The 22,814-nt window shown below is 39.0% G+C and overlaps 1 protein-coding gene across 6 annotated transcripts in view; it reads left to right on the top strand.

Annotated features, from left to right (window-relative positions):
• The window catches only part of LOC127423453 (sorting nexin-29-like), a 180,336-nt gene that overhangs the window by 108,808 nt on the left and 48,714 nt on the right, over positions 1 to 22,814 (top strand). Inside the window, exon 19 of one of the 6 annotated variants that reach the window (XM_051667764.1) lies at positions 12,995 to 13,054. The exons of the other annotated variants lie outside the window; for them this stretch is intronic. Within the exon in view, the coding sequence (XP_051523724.1) occupies positions 12,995 to 13,003 (9 nt within the window). The 3' untranslated portion in view covers positions 13,004 to 13,054. Of the gene's footprint in view, positions 1 to 12,994; positions 13,055 to 22,814 lie in introns of those variants that run through there. 6 annotated transcript variants of the gene reach the window in all.

Genomic DNA, 22,814 nt, shown 5'->3' with positions numbered 1-22,814 from the left:
TATCATAGACCTGTCAGTGTTACATACTCTGATATACCCTGCAGAGCAGTGCTTTTGCCTTTTACACTTTGTTCAGACTTTCAGCAAACATTACCGCAAAATCCGATGTGTACAAACCCGATCCAGACCACATCTATATGTGATTTGAAATTGATCAAATTAAAAATGTACCGTATGTAATGTCTTACAACATTCATGTTACAGTAAATGTGTGAATAGGGAATGAGTAAAGGGATCAGAGGTTTTGGACAAAGTATATGCATGAAGACACAAAATGCCCTTGTCACTTACTGTATGTTTCCTTAGGCACCTCTTAAGATTTTTTACCAGCCTGTCCTCAATGACAGCTACAGTTTTATTTCTCTTGCCATTGCCTTGATGCTAATTATTATGGAAACCGATGTAGATGCACACAGTATTGACAATGCTATCTGAATAAACATACCAGATTTCATCACTTTCAAAATGATAAAAGCGGTAAAGCCGAAACACAACCTCATACGAAGACACATTCATATTTATTAATTTTGATATATCATTTATTCAAAACAGAAGCCCTAGAGCGTGACATCATATCCTTCATTGCAGGATCTAAAATAATTTAGAATACTCGTAAGTTTAGTGAGACCACAAGTTAAAGGAATACTGTAGTTAACCCAAAAATAAAATTCTGTCATCCTTAACTCATCCTTATGTCGTTCCAAACCCGTATGACTTTCTTTCTTATGCGGAACAAAAAATAAGTTGTTTTAATGAATACTTCTGCCCCTCTTTTCACTAGAATTGTCATAAAAGTAGTCAATGTGACTCATGCTTAATAATGCAAATCTTCTTAAAGGGATAGTTCACCCAAAAATGAAAATTCTCTCATTTACTTACCTTCATGCCATCCCAGATGTGTATGACCTTCTTTCTTCTACTGAACACAAAAGAAGATTTTCAGCTCTGTAGGTCCATACAATGCAAGTGAATCGTGACCAAAACTCCAAAAGCTCCAGACTGTAAACTCGAATAAGTTAGCAGAGCATGTTGATTTTTTTGTTAACTTGAAATATTGAATAACTATAAACTCATGCATTTTAATGGTACTTAACTTTAAATATAACTCTTTGGCTGAACTTAAAATCACCATGTGGGCTCAATTTTAATTTGTCAAGTAGAGGGAACCTAGCTAGCTAGTACTAGCTAAAACAAGTTCTAGTACAGTGAATGTTAGCATGCTGAATGCATGCTACTTGGATAAACCATGCTTTGATTAGAATAGCAATTGCTCAACAAGTATATCAATATACCGTAGAACGATTTAATACTGTACCTGTCCTCAAGCTAATCTCAAGCTCCATTATTCACCATAACGGTAACCCCCCCAAAAACTTTAACATGACAGAAACTCTTCAAAACAACACCACAAAACATTAAACACTAACAGGTATCTCCCTTTACATTCATCTTGCACGAAGACACACTATATAACACTTAATTTTAATATTTACTCTCCCTGTCGAGTGCCATGTAAAGCATGCTGGGAAATAAAAATCCCCTTCCAAGTTTCAGAGAAAAGAGAATTAAAGTTAATTAAACTCAAAACATTAAACAATTCAGGTTACTTAAAAGGTGTAAGTTTTGTGAACTCATAAGAAAGAGAAAGTTCTAAATACTCATCGAGGTTAATTTATTTGAACTAATTTGTATGATTAAATTTTTCCCTACTCAAAACAATTAATTATTTTGAGCATTAGGGATTGTTTATGTTGACTTTATCTCCTTTTTGGAGCTTTTGGAGTTCTGTTCACCATTCACTTGCATTGTATGGACCTACAGAGCTGCGATATTTAGCGATATGTGTTAAGCAGAGTGTAGCAAAGGTTTGTATTTGGATCAAAGGAGGAAGCGGGAGCCGGGTTAACAATCCAAATTAAGTCACTTTTAATCGCAACACTTTTCATTGTACACAAACTTTGCTTTTCAGCAGAATAATATAAACACACAAAGATATGCTTTTCAGGGGGCCTGGGCAGCTCAGCAAGTATTGACGCTGACTACCACACCTGTAGTCACGAGTTCGAATCCAGGGTGTGCTGAGTGACTCAGCCAGATCTTCTAAGCAACCAAATTGGCCCAGTAGCTAGGGATGGTAGAGTCACATGGAGTAACCTTCTCGTGGTTGCGATTAGTGGTTCTCGCTCTCAGTGGGGCGTGTGGTAAGTTGTACGTGGATCGCAGAGAATAGCATGAGCCTCCACGTGCTGGGAGTCTCCGCGGTGTCATGCACAACGAGCTACGTGATAAGATGCGCAGATTGACTGTCTCAGAAGCGGAGGCAACTGAGACTTTTCCTCAGCCACCCGGATTGAGGTGAGTAACTGCGCCACCATAAGGACCTACTAAGTAGTGGGAATTTGGCATTCCAAAATTGGGAGAAAAGGTAATAATAAAAAAAAAAGATTTGCTTTTCAGCAGTCACTTTCCCACAGACTCGGCTTCATCCTCCCTATCTGGACTGGGGATGTCTTTTATGTCACCCGACTCTTACTGTGAATATAGAAATGGTAATTAGTCACAATTCATCTCAGGTGGATGTCCTTACTGCTTTCTCTCTCCCCAGACGGGCACACAACCACGCCCTCATCTCCACCTCCACATGCCCCCACCGCCCAACTCAGGCCTTTTCTGGAGAGGAAATCCGTGACAGCCATCTGTGCCCCTGGTCTGTGGACCACCTCGAACTTAAATGGCTGGAGTACCAGATACCAACGGGTGATCCAGGCATTGGCATCCTTCATGTGATGGAGCCATTGGAGCGGGGCGTGGTCCAAACAGAGAATGAATGCTCGTCCCAACAAATAAAAGCGGAGAATGAGGACCGGCTTATTTAGGTACAATAATGAGGTACAAAACTTCGATAATAGCCAGCCAGCCCCAAGAACTGTCTCACCTCTTTTTTGGTCTTAGGACTCGAGTAGGTCACAATTGCTGCGGTTTTATCAATTTGGGGTCGCACCTGCCCATGCCCCAAGTGGAACCCCAGATACTGTACCTCCACCCATCCAATTGCACACTTCTTCGGGTTTGCCGTGAGTCCCGCTCGTCGCAGCGACCTTAGAACGGCCCCCAGATGCTGCACGTGACGCAGTCAATCATTACTGTAAATAATGATATCATCCAAATAAGCAGCGGCATACGCAGCATGCAGCCTGAGGACTCTGTCCATAAGACGCTGAAACGTAGCTGGGGCCCCAAACAAACCAAACGGAAGAGTCACAAATTGTTGTAATCCAAACGTTGTGGAGAAGGCCGTTTTCTCATGGGACATCGCCGTTAAGGGGATCTGCCAATAACCCTTTGTTAAATCTAGTGTCAAGTAAAAGCGAGCCGTGTCCAACCAATCAAGCAGTTTGTCAATATGAGGCATTGGATTTGCATCAAATTTCGACACTGCGTTGACTTTTCTATAATCCACACAGAATCGGACTGAGCCATCACTCTTAGGTACCAGGACCACCGGGCTGGCCCAATCACTGTGGGATTCTTCTGTTACTCCCATATTGAGCATGGCCTTTAATTCTTCCCGTACTACCTGTTTCTTGTGTTCGGGTAAGCGGTAGGGCTGACTACATACCACAACCCCGGGGGCTGTCTCGATGTGCAACCTCTGTACATTGTGATGGCGAGAGGTGGTCTCCACAAGGATCGGGAGTGAACTGATTGGCTTTTAGACTCACCTCCGGACTGAGCTCCTCCCTCTCTGGAACTACTGTCGCCAGGGATACGGGGACCACCTCTCTCCATGGTTTTAGTAGGTTGAGGTGGCAAATTTGACGAGCCCTGCTCCTATCCATACGCCCTACCTCATAGTCAACTTCTCCAACTCACTGTGTTACCTCAAAGGGCCCTTGCCACTTTGCAAGTAATTTCGAGCTCAATGTGGGCAGCAATACAAGTACTTTATCTCCCTGTGCAAACTCCTGTAGCGGAGCTCCCCTCTTATACATCCGGGACTGACGTTCTTGAGCCTGTCGCAAATTCTCCTGTGATAGACGCCCCAGTGTGTGTAGTTTTGCTCTCAGGTCAAGAACGTATTGAATTTCATTTTTGCTTTGTGAAGGGCCCTCCTCCCAGTTTTCCTTCATGACATTTTACATGCCACGGGGCTTACGTCTATCTAATAATTCAAATGGGGAAAATCCTGTAGAGGCTTGCGGGACCTCTTGCACTGCAAATAACAGGGGTTCGAGCCACTTATCCCAATTCCGAGCATCTTCGTGCATGAACTTACGAATCATATTTTTCAAGTTTTTTTTTAATTGTTCGACCAAGCTGTCTGTTTGTGGATGGTACACACTTGTCCGAATCAATTTAATACCTAATAATTCATACAGCTTTCTTAGTGTACGTGACATGGAAGTAGTTACCTGATCAGTGAGGATTTCTTTTGGAATCCCCACTCAGAAGATGATTCTGAAAAGTGCCTCCGCAACACTGCATGCTGAGATGCTGCGAAGAGGCACTGCTTCTGGGTATTGTGTTGCGTAGTCCACCAGAACCAACGCAAGGCGTTGCCTGTGTCCTGACCGTTCTAATGGCACTTTTGGAGTAACTGGCGGATTCGCCAGCTGACATTCGCGGCATTTCGCACACCACCGGCTAACATCCCCGTGAATGCCTGGCCAATAGAAATGGGCCATGAGATGGTTTAGTGTTTTCCAATGTCCCAAATGACCCGCTATTGGACTGATGAGCCACCTGGAACAACATTTCCCGACGGCTCCTTGGTACTAACAGCTGGGTTGTATCTTCTTTTGTCTGAGCATCCTGCGTCACTCGATACAACCGATCGCTTATAATTGAGAAATACGGATATGTGAGTGCAATGCGCGGCTGAAGGCGTTGACCATCAGTTACATTCACTTGGTCAAACACGTGCTTAAGAGTCTCGTCTCGCGTCTGCTCCAGAAAAAAATCCCCAGCAGAAATTCCCCTAAGGGCTGGGGAAGTCGAGGCTTCCCCCTCTCTTACGTCATCCTGATGCAGAGCTGATGTAGATGGCCCCGTCTCCGCCTTCCCCATCAGCACATTGCACACCCCACACCATCCCACTGTATTACAGGTGAGGCGGGAACTAACCACAGCCTCAATGTTATACTTTTGACCCTGAAATAGAGTAGTTATGGTCACTGCAGGATAATCGTAAATATCCCCATGCACACACTTCACCTTCACCCGGTTATTTGTATGCAGTGCTCCATTTTGAACTAAGCATTGATGAATAGATGTTTGGTTACAACCTGAATCCACCAGTGGATTGATATGTCGGAAGGAAGGGGAGGGGGAGGGATCACAGAGAGAGAGAGAGAGCGGGTCCCTGGGTCCACCAACTGAACTGCTTCATCCAGCAACGCTGGCCGGTGGCACCAGACCCACTCCGCTGATCCTTTCGGTAGTCAGGAGATGAATTGCTCCAGCACCATGAGATCGATGACACGCTCAATGTCGCTGAGCTCCTCAGCCAGCACCCACCGCCGACAGGTGATCGAAGGCAAACGGGCAGCCGACTTCACTCAGCGTCAGGGATCCTCTGCACTGCGGCTGACCCGCTGCAGGATGGCTTTCTTCAGCTCTGGGTACCTCAGGATGTTGTCGACCGGGAGCTGTTGGGCCATGAGTTGGGCCTCCCTGGTCAGCAGCGGTAAGAGGTGGACTGCCCATTGCGCCCATGGCCATTCCAGAGCTTGGCCGTGAGCTCGAAGAGCTCCAGAAAGGCCTCCGGATTGTCTTGCGCCCCGATCTTTGAAAGCAACACATAGGAGTTCGCTGCTGCCGGGGTCGTGGCGTGCGCCCCCTCCCGAGGCACCAAGATCCGCAACGCCCGCTGGTCCTCCTCTTGGCCTTGAAGGAGCGCCTCAAAGCACTGTTGTTGCTCTGCCCGCAGATCCATGAAGGCCTGGTGTTGAGCCTGGTGGATGCTGGCGAGGGATCGGAACACTTCCTCCAGTGGCAAAGATGACTCCATAGCAGCGTACTCTTCCTGCTTGTCCTGGGTTTCGGCACCAGTGTAGCAAAGGTTTGTATTTGGATCAAAGGAGGAAGCAGGAGCAGGGTGAACAATTTCACGTCACATTTAATTGCAACACTTTTCAGTGTACACAAACATTGCTTTTCAGCATAATAAAATAAACACACAAAGATATGCTTTTCAGCAGTCACTTTAAAGATTTGCTTTTCAGCAGTCACTTTCCCACGGACTCCGCTTCATCCTCTCTCTCTGGACTGGGCCGTCTTTTATCTCCCCCGACTCTCACTGTGAACATAGAAATGGTAATTAGTCACAGTTTATCTCAGGTGGATGTCCTTACCGCTTTCTCTCTCCCCAGACAGGCGCTTGACCACGCCCTCACCTCTACACAGAGGCACTATCCAGGACTGACCGGACTGAGATATCATGAAATGCTCTTTTTTTTAAATAGTTTTATTATGTTCCTTGAGGTCCACTGATACTTTGAGTAAAGTTTGGTTTTTTTTTGCATTAAAAAAGTCATAATTTAGGAATAAATGATCATTTTCCACCCTGTTTTTGGCCATCGGTCTGAAATGCTCTGTTTTGGCATAAGCGACTCAAAACTTCAATGTAAACTCCCACTGTTATGTTTGGCTAACATTGTGCAGCCCCTCAAATAGAGCCATTTTTGAAACTCAATCGGAAGAGAATGAACCAGCTTAACAACATTATAAAACTAAATGTCAGGGTTTACACATAATGCACATCCAATACATTGCATCTGAATATATTAAACTGTTCATCTCCAGCACAACAGTTAACACTCACACTCTGTCTGCACCGGACGCGAGAGTTGCGTCAAAAGCAATAGAACCCATTATAATCAATGATGCTCTCTTCCATGGAAGCGTCCGTTGCGACGTGTCACATTGCGACAGTAAACAGATGTCTCGTTCCATTTTGCGCTGCATTCGGTGGTGCTAATAATGCCAACAACACAAATAAATGGTTTAAAAAGTTTGTGTCGATGTGCCCGGTGTAGACAGCCCCTCAAGCCGTTGTCGCATCAATGGACTCGCCCAGTGTAAACAGGATGTCAGTACTATAAATTATCACACAGTCATGACATATGAAATATTCATGAATTAAACTGTTTACTCATGGTTTTTGTGATTGCATCCAAGTGTTTTAACTGCCCCATCCTTCAATAACAGTTCCTTTGCAAAGATTGAATCATATTGGTATGAGCCAAACATGAAGACCACACCCAGTTTCCAGTATCATTCCTTCATGTTTTCATACACCAGCAACTAAAAATAGTGCAGTTGGTCAAAAGAACACATCCATGACAGCGAGCTTCTCCTCTTCAGAGTTGTAACTTGACACTGCGTCTTTTAAAAGTGGCCTGAGATATGTATCAAGTGGTCAAAGACATCTGTCTGTGCATGTTTATGTAGAAAAACATTTAAATCCAGACAGGCACATGAAGGTGTCCTGTGTAAGTCAATTTAGGATGAATCTCCCATGACAGGCCCCATCTTAACTGTGTGACTGACTGTGAACCAGTGGGTGGGGCCAAAGGTACAATGACGGAAAAATAGGCGTTGCATATGCAGATGTATTTGGTCCTTGTGACGTCACAAGTTCCATGAATTCCAAACGAGCCATTTTTGCAGCTTGGTTTAAATACTGTAAATGCTCTTTTCCTATTAAGGAGAAAGTTTTTAGTTCTGAAACTTACAATATGTATTTATAGACCTCTTATATGTCAAAATATCAAGGAAAATTTGATTCCTCATGTCATGACCCCTTTAAAAAAATCTCCTTTTGTGTTCTGCGTAAAACAAAGTCATACGGTTTTGGAATGACATAAGTGTGAGTAAATTAAGACAGAATGTTAATTTTTTGGTGAATTGTTCCTTTAAGGAAGGAGGTTGTGAAGTGACTGTAGAGGCAGCCTGGCTTTCCCTGGTGCTGCTGAACTGATTCCTCTTCCAGTACTCGGGGTTTGCTTGTAGCGTTCTGAAGTGAATATATATAGAAGCACTGAACTACTCCATCAGAATTCAGAGTAATGAGTTATTCCCTTTCATCAGCAAAACTAGCTGAGCCCTGTGCCTCCCAACTCTGCAAAGTTCTTATTTTTATGAGCTAATTAGAATTGATAACTCTTGTTTTTTTTTTTTGCTCCTTCACCCCATTTATTTAAATTCTGAATATTTTCTATAGCTAATGAATAGGATGGGAAGGCAACCGAACAAGCTTCTAACATGAATGCGCATCTCTGTTGGGTGGAGGAAGTGGATGAGTGCAAAACTATGATGCTCTAACACGGATTTGGAACATAGACATTATTTAAGTTTATCTTTAATGACTTAGTGTAGTGACTGTAATGATCTAATCGAAAATGTGCATATGAAGGACTTCTAATTAATTAGTAAAACCTGTATGAAAGTGGACATCTCCATAATTTGTCATCGTCTCCCCAGAGAGGATTCTGCAGGATGTAGCGAAGCCTGTAATATCAGTATCATAGCCTCCAGTCGCCTGCCCATTAAAAGAGTCTCATTTAAACTGAATTTTGCTTGGCTTAGTGCACAAAAAGGAAAATGACAGATGCTGCATGCAAGCCGAACCATGCATATGTATTTTGAAGGGTATTATGCTGATTATAGTGTAATGATGATCAGCATGGTGAAGCCGGTGATTATGATTATAATGAGAATCATGATGACGGTTAGTTAGATAATGATTCTCATTGCAGTCAAATTATTGCCGGGCTGTTATTAATTGCAAAGCACTTTGCACATCAACATAAAAAAGTTCCTGCCGCTATTGTGCCGCTCCATTTGATTGAAATCTGGCAGTGAGGGTACTCCTGAGTAATGGATCATTGCACATTTTCCTTGCTCGTATCATCTTGTTAGACATCTAAATTTAGTTTCTTAGACATTATGAAAAGTTTGATCAGCATCCAGCCATTCTGACTCTTGTTTGTTTTATAAAACAGTTCATCAATCATACATAGGGGTTTCCTGGAATTTGTCATGGGTTATGGCAGGTCATTCCTTGCCTTGATATTTGCACTTGTCTGAATAGTTGATTATTAGGTTAACACTTAGAGAAGGATGAAGCTGTGAGTGTGTATGTTTAACCTTTAGAACGGTGCCTGTTACACAGCAGAACTGATCTCATACTCATCCTCATTATGGTGGCTGTGGAACCTGAACTCATGACTAATTCATAGGTAGGAGACCACTGGAGCTCATCAGGGCCAAAACCTTACTGAACGCTGTGTAGACTCAATGACTTTATCATAGATGTCTGAGGAGAAAAGATGGCTGGCCCTTTGTTTCCTAAAGCTCCCTTTTCTCTGATTTCCCTGCTTCTTCCTTTTTTACTCTTTGCTGTCAGGCAGTTTCAAATCTTTAATATATTAAATTTTGGTAATATTGTGGCCATCAATTTTTCATGATGATACTTGATTTCGTCCCTGAGCAATATGTATCATGTTTTTTTAAATTTATTTACAAAATAGAGACACAGTTTTTTAAATTCTTTTTTAAACAGACTGTATTTTATTGTTTTATACTTTCTCCAAGAGTTGCATGCACCTGTTTATGAATCTTTTTAAATGTCTGGTTTTATTTAAAGGTGAACTGTAATTTCTGTGTCACTAATAGCACCAAACTGAATTAAAAATATATTATAGAATGACTGTTTTCTTGAACACTTCCCCTGTTTGTCATAGTTCAAACAAAAAGACAGTCCCACCTCAAACTGACAAGCAGTCGGGATGCTCAAACAAACAGAAAAGGCAATGTTTTGATAACAGCACAGAGCCATGGTTTTTACACTTTTCAGGAAAATGAACATTCAGATGGTTTACTTATAGTTGTCTCTGCATATTAACACATTGTTTATGTCTTGTGGCTCTACTTTTGAAATAGTGAGTATTTTAACGTTTACGGATTGACCCCATTCACTTCCATTGTAAGTGCCTCACTGTAACCCAGATTTTTGATTATTTTTTTATTTTTTTAAAGAAAAGGAGGTACAAGCCAAAGTTAATTTTTGTGATAATCAACATTATTACACAAATGTTGTCGACTGAGCTTAACTTGTATTGAACCCAGAATATTCCTTTAAGCTGGAATAAGAAAAAATGTCACACACACACACAAAAAAACTATACATTTCACTTTTAATTTTCTATAAATCTTGGAAGTATTTACACCTCAAGTAAATCATGTCAATAGGTGCAAGCACTGTCCATCAGACCTGTGGCGCCCTGTAGATCTGGGGATTTAAGAGGATATTTTGCCAAAGTTAAATGGACAAGAATCTAAATGTTTGTTTGTGCTGTACTTGAGTAGAGTTTGATAGTTCAGACTCAGGTGGGCCTGAGCCCCTCCTAGTTCTGATTGCAGCTTTATGGCTAGCACATACTATTAATCATCCAAGACAATGTTAGGCAAAATTGCCTATAAACTGGATGGGGCTTGGGAAATTGAGAGATCTATATGAGACGTATAGTAAAGTATAAGGAGCAAACTAATTAAGGTAATCATAAAAAGCAATATCTACAGGTGAAATGGCCTGTCTGCATTTCTTCAGTGGATTACTGATGAATCTGGGTTTGCTCAGTGCTGGTCCAGATCTTTGACAGCGGTAAAATGTTCAGCTGTTATGTACTGTTAATGTAACCCTGTCCTTTATTTCACCTCATCTCTCAACCTATATTTTTCCTATTGAGGCCTTTTTCATCTCCCTCTAAATTCAGCTGCCATCAGCTGCAGTCACACCTCTGATAAACATCTTATTGGAGCCCAAGCACTAATTGCGCTCCTAACATGCCGCCATGTGCTTGCACAATCTCAGACTAACAGTATTTATGGGTCCATCTGCTGCAGTCTCCTCACCCCTGCCTGCATCGTTCCTTCACTCCCACACTGGCTCTCTGCATTGTTTGACTTGACCCACTGTGGTCAAAACTTTAGAGGGCATCAGACTTCAAGTCTAACAGCAAATGAGATCGATGCTTGTTGGACAGAATCGTCAGGCTGAGTGTGGCTCACCAACTACATGGCTGGATTATTTTTTTGTCTTTTTTATTCTGTTATTTTAGCAGCTTTCACTGTCATTGATTGTTGCTGCTATTTTGTTTGGTTAAATTCAACCTGGTCTCAGAGAATCACATTACTTCACCTACATTTTTGCAAAATGATTTTTACGTGGCTTGTACGTATCATGGCAGGTTTTTTTTTTTTGTTGTTGAAATGAACACTAGAGGCCCTACAACAAAAATGACTTTTATTCACTTTCAAAAAAATAAGTAAAAGGGCAGATTATCAGTTCATAAACACATACTTTTCACCCTGTTCCTCACGCAATGATATTTGAAGACATCTAAACACTTTAACTACAGTACATTTTAACAGGCATTGTAACCAACTGCTTTTACTAGCTTGTTCAAACTGTGCAATAGCTCAACTGACCGGACAAAACCCGGAATACAAGTACTGAAGAGCATGTGAGTCGATGCGTGAGCCGAAATTGTCATAGAAGAACTACAAAATTACATGGTTGCTTCAGCAATTGTGTTTTTCATCTCACATTTGCTTCTATGGTGTTATCGGTTAGGTTTAGGGTAGGGAGGTAAATATTGTTGATTTGAAATTTTATAGAGCATTAAGCTTAAACACCTCATCTGTTTTTCATCTCACATTTGCTTTTCATGACACAATTGGTTAGGATTAAGGTTTAGGTTAAATTGCATTTAGCACAGCGCTTGTGTCTGTAAATGCAGCTGGGCACGTGAACAGACAAATGTGCTTCTTGGTCACGTAATATTATGGTATACACAAACGTTAATGTAAAGTATTGTGAAAGTGTAAACAGATGGGACAAAATCTGTCATCGATGCGATATTAATGTTAACACAACTGTTAATGTACTACGTAATACAGACAGGACAAAAATCTAACCTCAAAATATATGATCTGTGCTTTGAGTAAATGCAGCCTAATAGACCTTAATTTTATTCAAATAGCAATATTGACAAGAAAAAGAGAAAAGAACTAACTGTCCTTGGCTGGATAACTTTTGTAGCTGTAAACCCAACAAATTTTAATGACAGGTCTACTTCTCAGTCAAACTCTAACTGCATTGAATCAGAATTAATGTATATCTAATAATCACACTGTAAAGATTGTTAATAATTTAATTTGTTTTATTTTGCATTAGATTACTTTTTTAATGTTTTATATTACAGTTTTTTTTTAAATGTTTAATTGCTGCTGTTACTAAAAAACCTGAAGTGCACTGTTTGCTCCGTTCTCTGTTTTATTACTGGCTCTTGAATAATTACATTAAAAGCTTGAAGAAATGTTTGCTTAAGAAACACTTCAAGGCTACATTGTTTGTATATAATTTGTTAATATTAATATTATTATTTTTAAAATAAAGGAGTGTTTTCAATGGCATATTTGTTTATTTTTTAGTGGTTGGGTTGCCATGGGGGGAAAGACATAATAAAGTGGTACCTTAGTTTATACATTATTATCCAGAGAAAGCACACTGTTAAAAACAAGCAACTTAAAAAACATAATGAAAACATGATGCCTTTCTTGACAGCAGTTTATTAAAAAAATCTGTAACACCAAGGTCATGTGTTTGATTCTCAGGGAAAAGACATACTAATAAAATATGCAGTATAGTTAGATGAACTGTAAGTCACTTTGGATAAAATTATCTATCAAATGCATAAATGTAAAAAAATCAGACAGACTATAAGATATTTCTGGTCGCTAATATCGCTTTATAAAAATAGTGGATACCAAACAAGTTAAACTGTTGCTATCAGTATTTCTTGTTTACAGCCATAAGACAGCAAATTATTGCTATGGTTATCACCATGTAAACCATCACAATTTTGGGAGAGACTTTTTGTTGAATTGAGCTTTCCTATCATTTGTCTATGTGGTTGTGTATTTTCAGATTCGTTAAAAGCAAGAGGTTAGTAGAGGGAATGAATGTCATCTGGAAGGATACTGGTTAACCTTTGAACATGACACGCACACCTGCTCCACTCTGCACACAGGTGACAGATGTTGCAGCTGAATGTTTCAAATGAAATACTCTCTTCTCACTCCTACTTATTGCTCCCTCTCCTCCTTTCCTTCCTCTCTTCACTTCTCTCTCTGGCTCTGTCACTCTCTTACACCATGACTCTGGCACAGCAATCTTCCAAATGGATTCTATTTTCTGCCTAATTTGGCAAATGTTTTGTCTCGGTAGAGCTGGAGAGGAGAAAGTGAACTTGGGTGGGTGTCAAATTGTAAGGTTGTGAACTATGATGACTGTGTTTCCCAAAGTCAGTACTCAAAACTGTATGATTAGATTTTTGCTAGTGAGTGGAGTTATTTAAGATGCACTGCTTAGTGTAACCTTATCCATTTTGGACATGCAAAATCAGCCTTATCAGTTAGATGGAATATTTAGGGGTGTTATATTAGTTAGGGGTGCTTTGTAAGGCAAGCATTACTGTTATATTTGATCAAACTTTGGGTTAGGGATTTGAACAAACCCATAAAGGAAATTTAATTCTCTTCTGTCCTTTCTTAATTTGAATTTTTCTAATTTTGTTATTTGGTCTTGCATTTTACTTTCTTTTATTTATTTTTTTGTATATTATTTTTAGCCTGTAGATTTTGTTGTTTTTTGTATCTCCATACAAAAGTGACATACACTCACCGACCAATTTATTAGGTACACCTGTACATGTTTTTTTTTTTTTTGGCACCATTCTGAGTAAACTCTAGAGCAGGGGTCGGCACTCTATGGCATGCGTGCCAGCATTGGCACATGGAGGGGTAATCACTGGCACGAGAGAGGAGTAGACTGTTTTATTTATATCAATTTGCACCTGCATTCCAATCTACATCTTGATGTAATCCTTTCTCACGATCAGGCAGTGTGTTTTCATGAGCTGAATGGGAGACTAAACAAAAAGTTAAAATGTGGCGAGTCTGCAGTATACCCAACAGAATCGTGCAGTGCGTGCAAGCCATTCGCGCATCACGAGCCGGCAGAGCTTCACTTTCGGTTAATCGTGCGAGTAAACGTGCTGCTTTGATTCGGTCAGTCTGCGCGGATGACAGCCTGTATTCCGTGTTTCATTTGTTTGTTTTTTTGCTTTCAGAACAGCACGTGATGTAATAAGGAAAACACCACTATTAATCCTTGAGATTTCCAACCCAGCATACAGGTACACTCTCCTTAAACCATAGTCACACTTAAAATGACATTCAACGATTAAAAGAGAAAACATAAACCCACATTGTGTGGTTCAAAAAACACACTTGGCAAAATCTAAATTATTCCAAATATAAATTAAACCTGGAAAGAATGTTTTAAGATTTTGCCTGTGCGATTCACCGAAAAGGGCTAAATAGCTGATAAGCTCATGATGCACGAATGGCTTGCACATGCAGCGCTAGTCTCATCACACTTTAATAGTGTTTGTCCTCCCATTCAGCTGATGAAAACACACTGCGTGATCATGAGGAAGGATTACATCAAGATGTAGATTGGAATGCAGGTGCGAAAAACGTAATATAAATAAAATAGCCTGCTCCTCTCTCGCTGTTGCTTGCGTGCTATGATTACACCTCTGTGTGATTTTGAAAAATATACATTCATAATATAAGAAATATTTAAGATTCCACACAGTTTCGTGATCAGTAATCAAATAAGAATATTTGTGACATTAACTGTGTTAACTCATTTTGTACAAAAGGACAGGTTTTCTTTCATTAAAGAACTTTGAAAAGATGCTTTGTGAAAATTCACATGCAGGATCATGATTATATCATAATCATCAGGTTTTGCACAAATTTTCACTTAAACTGTTATGCTGATAATATCATTTGAAATGAAAAATAAACGATTAAATTAGAAAAATGCTAAATAGAAAATTTTCACAAGGGTGGGGCATTGGCACAGCCATTGACCAGGAAAAATGGCACTCAGTGTCAAAAAGGTTGCCGACCCCTACTCTAGAGACCGTTCAGCAGTTACAGAAATACTCAAACCAGCCCGTTTGGCACCAACATTCATGCCATGGTTGAAATCACTGAGATCAAATTGTTTCCCCATTCTGACCTGTATCTGCATGATTTTATGCATTGCACTGCTGCCACACCATTGGCTGTTTAGATAATTGCATGAATAAGTAGGTGTACAGGTGTTCTTAATAAAGTGGTCGGATGTGTATGTATGTAAATCATTATGTACATACGGTATATATGTTTTCTGTCAAGCACTTTGTAAACACTGTTTTTAAAGGTGCTACTGTATATACTCTAAATATAGTTTTACATACTTTTCTCAGCGATAAGGTTGAATGGAGTTCAGATATGCTACTTAGGGTAACTTGGTCTGGTTGTGATAGACAGACTATTGGATTTATTTTCAGCAGTATCAATTAGTTGTGGAGTCCAGTTAGATGAGCATGAGAGACAGTAAAATTGAAGGTTGTTGACGTGAATGAGTGAAATGAACTCTGTGGGAGTCTGTGCAAACAAAATATCACTCACTGGGCAAATTGGAATAATGCGCATAATTAATAAATAGGATTGACTGAATGGGAAATCTCTCCAGGGAGCTCTCAGTAGTAAGAGACCTCGGCACGCTGGCAGACAGTGATTTCTTACTGACAGCAATATTTAAGTTGAATGATTCAGTAGAGAGTATGTGAGGAGTAGGGTTGCTCCGATACCAAAATTTTGGCTTTGGTACGATACCATCCCTGGTACCTCGGTATCAGTACTAACTCGATACTTAGGCAACAAATTAAAAAACCTCAGATTTTTTATGAAATTACACAGAAAATTATTGACAAAAAGAACTGCATAAAGTCTTATAGATAAAAATTATGCCTTTTCTGTTAAAATTTTTCTGGATTCCATGTTAAATGTTTAAATTAAATGTTATGATCAAATTGTGTTTAATCAAATACATACTGTACAGCTTTGATCAAATTAAAATATAATAATTTATAAATCATTATTTCTGGTAAAAAAAAAAGAGCTACAGTATTAATGAAAACCTTAAATGAAAACAATCTGATTACCTGAGGCTGCCATGGCTGAATCACAACATGCTGATATTCAGTACTGGTATTCAGCTTTTGTGATATTGCTTACAGATAATAATACTAATAATATAACCATTAAATATTATATTATTGTTATTATGAGTATTATTTCTGCTACTTTGAATATTATACTTTTATACAGTAGTAATATTTTTGTCGTAATGTCAATAGATAAAAATAATATTTTTGTCGTAATGTCTTCAATTTCACGCATCCAGTTAAATAAAGCTCTCATTTCAGCAGGACTTTTATTTTGAAAGAACTTTGTTCTTCCTATTTCTGAAGGGTTTATTATATCAAACTTCCCGTGACTCGCGAGCTGAAATCTCCAGTGAAAAAGGTCATTTGAGAGTTCACAGCCGATTTGACACTAAACACTGCTCTGCGGCTCTGCAGATGGATAGTGTTGGACACACTGCATGAAAATCGAGCAGTAGTTGCGTGTGTGTACGTGTGTGTTCGTGTGCATGCCTGTGTGTGTGTGAAGGAGATGACAGAGCAGAGTGGAGCATCTCATTCATTCTGTGGCATGCATGTGACTGTATATTATTTAATTAAATTACCTTCTTCTGCTGTTTAATGATCACACTTGGACATATTGAGACTTTATTATTATTATTTTCAAATAGGTTTTGATTTAATCTCAAAACTCTCACATTACATTACATTTTGCTAATGGCAGCATACTTTAATATGATATTGAAATGAACAACAAGATGATATTGTACCATTTAAAAATTTTAAGTATCGTGATATTTCGTTAGAACCGGTATACTGCACTACCCTAGTGTGGAGTCGGTAGGTAGAAAGAGGGTGCCGTTCCCTCTGTGAGATGAGGAGGAGGCCTCCCATATGATTTCACCGGAAATGGACGGCGTTTTACCACAGCTGGGCACCTCCAATTAGACATGCTGCCAAACTGACATTAACGCCCTGCATTTCATCTGCAGACAGTTATAACTCTGACAATTGTAGTGTAGGTTTTCTGAGCTGGAAAAAAGGGCAGGTGTTTATGCGTGTGTGTGTGTATGTGTGTGAGAGTGGTAAATCTCTGCAAAATGTCGTTTTGCCGCATCTCATGATATCTTTGTAAGGAACACTTTCTCTCTCAATATGGATATAATGAGATCGTAAATGCCTTCATAGCTGGGCAAAATATTAGCATCCTCCTCCAGGCTGACATTTGCTTTTAGTATGAATCATACACTGGCTGCTCTTTTATTTCTTCTATCATTGTTTCTCAAAAAATATTAATGGCTTTTCCTCAATATTGTCTATAGTGGAACAAATATAAGTCTGCAAATGTACAATCAAAAGTCATTCGCACTTTTCCTCCATATTACAGTAATGCCACACTGCTATTACAGTACTGTATTAATTATACCAGATTAATCTTGTCATATTTTTCAAATTTTTCATTTTCTTGCTATTTATTTGAGTCAAGTAAAAAGCAAACTAAAAGGCAAAGGATAAAAATACCTAATGTATATCAGGTTTTTTTTTTTTTTGACTGTTGTAAACAATAGCAAAATTAGGAACAAACCTCTAACCCCAAGTATTAACCTGGGTGCAAAACTTGTCCAGCACTATTTTGTACTATGGTTATGAAGGCTACCTCAAATTGTGCGGCTTTTTGAAGAGAGGTGTGCTGTCACATTTCTAAGCAATCAGACTCATTATTTTTTGAAAAATCTTACAAGACTTACAAGGAAGGTCCTGAGCCATATCTAGAGATCAGAATATCATATGTGTATTTTTATGCAAATTGTAGGATATCGCATAAAAATTGCTGGATGGAAACACGAGATGTAAATAAAGTTTCCAGAATGCGCATAAAAACTTAAACGCTCATTAAAGGTGCTGTAAGTGAATTTTTTCATGGAAAAGTATGCAAAAAATTTTTGTTACTCCCTGAAAGATATCACTGAAATAAGTGTCACCAGTCTCTGGTAAACAGCAAACAATATTGTGTCCGTTGGCCGCTGTCTCTGACGCTTTCTGCCTGTCAATAATTTTGCACGTTCTCATAATGTTGTCGTTGCAGCGAATTATTGAGGCTTAATGCCATATTCCGATTTATAATTTGCCAGTTGAGGGCACTATTTCAGTTCTGTTGTGTTGTCTGCTTTGTGTTGGTTTCAAAGACATCGGTGAGTTTTGGAAAGAGATGGCGTGGCTAAATCAACGGCTCAGTCTCGTGGAAGTTAGAACTAGGGGTGGGCACAAGTACTCGGACGTGGCAGCATTGATTGATCATGAAAACGATGATCGATGGTGATCATGCATGATGTGACTTCACTTAATTCTAAATTCAGTGACAATTACCTGACAACTAAACACAAACGTGTCAAAAAGGGAGCTTATTGTTCATTTTGAGTTTGATTACGTTGTGGTTTTGATGGGTACATTGATTGTCAGAGACGTCTCATAACAACCAAACTGATATGTGATGCTGCAATGCTGTCGTTATGATAATTAAAAGAGAGTGTAATTAACCGTGTTTTGAACACCTGTCTCTGCAAAAAGTTTGCTAAACATGTTTTATTATCATTTACTATAAGAACTTTGACTCGTTAATGGATATTATTTAATAAAAGTTAATGTTTGTCACTGACTGTAAACCTCCCTGCCCTGGGTGCTGAAATGTTTGCACGACGTAACACACACCTGCATCTCGACAGAATGGGAGTTGAAGATTTCCGCATGAGATTCCAAGTTAGAAGTCCTACATAATGTGGCATTCCGTTGCACTTTCCCCAGTTGAAAGGTGGAAATTCCGACTCTCCAAGTTGAATAGAACGCTTCATGAATGATCGCAGCAATAACAATATGGAGCATTGCGGCTTTCCCCACTGGAGCGAACACTTGGTGAGACACACACACGCACACACACAAGGCGGGTGGCAGTGGATTCAACAAATATACAGCAAGCGAGTGTTTTAACAGCTAGATAGAGTGCAGCTAAATGGAACAGAATGCAGTGTCTTCAAAACTGAACTTCAACTTAACACGCATATTAAAAACATGATGGTTATGGTGTTTCCTGTTAAGCCAATCGCAATTTGAAAATAGATAGTTCAGACAGTCACTAAAAAAGCTGGTGCGCGATTACTAAGATTACTACGATAACCTGAAGGAAGAACAGACAGACGAGCATTGTGCACATTCTTTCATTGAGTTGGGCAGCGAATCTTCACATAATGACAAAATATTATACATTATATTTTGATAATGCAATCTTTTGTACATTTTGTAACAGATTATTTATAACAACCTATAATAATGAATAGACGATACACTGGAACAACAAGACACAATGCAGCATCCAAAGACTTTTGTCAGACATGTTAATATATATACAGTTATGTACATGTCATTGCCCCTCAAGTACTCGTCGAGTATTAGTCCGAGTACTCGAGTAGACAAAATGACCAAAATGCCCATCTCTAGTTAGAACGGCTAAATCGCTTATGGCACCTTTAAGGTGGATACATTTTTTATTCGGGAACAAGACATGGGCATAAATTGTGATGGAAACACATTTACCAAATATATCCCAATAGAATTTATATAGGAATATAGCTGTGAATCAAAATGTCATGTGACTGCCTCAACAAGCCATGTGAATACAAAATTCACTCAGAAATTATCAGCAATATCATCACATAGCATCTCAAATGTTCCTCTGGTATTTCTGAAATACTGCCAGCAAAGCTTTTCATCAAAATGATTGGCTACAATTACTTCCCAAAACTGTTCGTCATGCTTTCAATCCCAGACATATGGCATCTGCCGCTGAACACTAACAAACATAAAGTTTATCAGAGCATTTTGTCTACATGCTCTAAACTGCAAGTAATTTGTTACATATGATAAAAGAGCCACTGTGGCTTTAACTTCCATTTTCATTACTATTTCGTACCAATTTCCCCAGAACTGACAACTTTGTTCTCTGAACCACATGGGTTGGAAACACTACTTTATTCACAGATTGTTTTTGCGACATTCTGATTTTTTTGCAAAAACAAAAACAAACATCCCGAGTTGGATGGACTTTGGGGTAGGTGCTTTTCACATAGGTCAGTAAGTAACAACCCAGAACATCCTAGCAACCACCCTGCAATTGCAAGTGATATGAACCACAATGTGCTAAAAACACCTGACTTACATTTAAAGAGGGACCCAAGCCATATTTAGTGTACAGAACATCATAGACACATGGGGATGGGCTATTTTGACTTATGCCAATAATCAACCATTTAGCAACCACCCAGAATTTTGCATTGGCAAGCACCACTTATATTTTCATCACGAAATGTAAAAATCTAGTAATTGTTGGATAAGTATCAGCTGTTGAGAGTGAACTGATGGAGTTCCACAACGCTTGCCACTTTTTTGAGGATGTTGCTCGTTTGTTTTGCTTGACAATGCTAATTCCAAAATTCCATGTCATGTTGCCATGAGCTTTTATTTTACTTGAGAAAGGTTTTATTTTTGTCAACAAAGAGATGGTTTTCATTGGCACAGTTAGAGCTGGATATCCTCAAACACTTTCCGTAGAATTAAATTGTGATTATTGAGGGGGAAGTGATTGCTCTTTAGAGAATGATTTGTTGCCATAAATATGTATGCTAATGTGACCGCCTCTATGGGATTATGATAGCTTTAATACACCGCCAGTTTGTCATTTTGATTTCCTTTAGTTAAGGCAATAAAATCTCTCGTGTGTGTGGTTTAGTGTGTATGTTCCTCATTTTGTGTGTCTGAATATGGTTGTGGCGGCTTCTTTAAAATATCCCTCTGATTAATATGTTTAGAGAATTTCAAGGTTTAATCATAAATAAGATTTGCATAAAGCAGCTGCTATAAAGCTAATTTGTGAAGAGAATTTCATTAAACATTTTAAAGCATCAATATCATATATTCATGATAGCACCAATCCAGGCTGAACTGAAATCGAGCATAAGCTATTAAAGATAATGGTTATGAGTAAATCTAATAGCCTGCTGGTTGTGACTAAGCCCTATTTGGTATTCTGATCCCTCTCATCTTTGGCCTTGCTTGTGCCAAAACAAGCACATTGATCAGAGACCATGTCAAGCGTTGGCTCCAGTTTGATTGAACATGATTCTCATTGTTAGTGGGATTTTGTTGTTGAATATTTTTATGTAGATTATGTGTGATTTTTACAGACAATCCTGTTTCCACATGTCTGTTCTCCCAGTGCACTTTGGGAAAAAGCTTTCATGTGTCCTTTAGTTATTGATATAGATTATAGATCTGAGAGATGTTTTACATCAGCCTCTTTGATCACTTTGCGCCTTGACGAAATATTTATTTAATGTGATTTAATGTAGTGTCAAATTATCGGATCAGTGTAGTAAGACTTGCAATGTAAAGGAGGGGCCGTTCAGACCTTATGCGTTCTTGTGCTAAAAAAGCTAGACACTGGAAAGTTGGACCATCTTTATCTTTAATTACGGCATGCATTCATCGTGGCATTGTTTCAACAACCTTATGCAACGTCACAACATATATTTCCGTCCAGTGTTGCATTAATTTTCAGTGTTGGGCAAGCTACTCAAAAAATTTAGCAAGCTAAGCTACAAACAACTCAACAGAAAAAATTTGTTAAGCTAAGCTAAAAGCTACATTTCAGAGAAAGTAGCAAGATACAAGCTACATGCCAAAAGTAGCTTGTTACATTTAAGCTACTTCATATTTTTTTTTCAATCACAGATGCATGGAGCATACCGTCATAGACAAAGCATCTAAAAGACTTATTCGCATGATGTTTATCAAAAAGTATATTACAGTTTAGTGCAATAAACTATACAGTATGTTGCTATATGTGCATGTAAAAAAAAAAAAAAGTAAATTCATATTTAGACATGCTACTTATACAAACCCATGTGTTCAGCATTTAAATTCACTAATTTTACATTTTACATTCTACAATCCCATACCCATTTTAACATAATTTCATTTGTGTATAAAATTTCTGTATAAAAACTCTGCATATATACAGTATACTGTTCATCTACAGTTGAAGTCAGAAGTTTACATTCACTTAGGTTGAAGTCATTAAAACTCATTTTTTAACCACTCCACAAATTTCATATTAGCAAACTATAGTTTTGGCAAGTCGTTTAGGACATCTACTTTGTGCATGACATGAGTAATTTTTGCAACAATTGTTTACAGACAGATTTTTTCACTTTTAATTGATTATATCACAATTCCAGTAGGTCAGAAGTTTACATACACTAAGTTAACTGTGCCTTTAAGCAGCTTGGAAAATTCCAGAAAATTATGTCAAGCCTAATTTAGCTTCTGATATGCTACTTGGAGTCAATTGGAGGTGTACCTGTGGATGTATTTTAAGGCCTACCTTCAAACTCAGTGCCTCTTTGCTTGACATCATGGGAAAATCAAAAGAAATCAGCCAAGACCTCAGAAAAAAAAAATTGTGGACCTCCACATGTCTAGTTCATCCTTGGGAGCAATTTCCAAACACCTGAATGTACCACGTTCATCTGTACAAACAATAGTACGCAAGTATAAACACCATGTGACCACACAGCCATCATACCACTCAGGAAGGAGACACATTCTGTCTCCTAGAAATGAACGTCCCAGAACAGCAGCAAAGGAACTTGT

The sequence above is a fragment of the Myxocyprinus asiaticus genome, chromosome 32 (genome assembly GCF_019703515.2).
Source record: "Myxocyprinus asiaticus isolate MX2 ecotype Aquarium Trade chromosome 32, UBuf_Myxa_2, whole genome shotgun sequence".
Taxonomy (NCBI): Eukaryota; Metazoa; Chordata; class Actinopteri; order Cypriniformes; family Catostomidae; genus Myxocyprinus; species Myxocyprinus asiaticus.
This window is presented reverse-complemented; position numbering and strand designations above follow the sequence as displayed.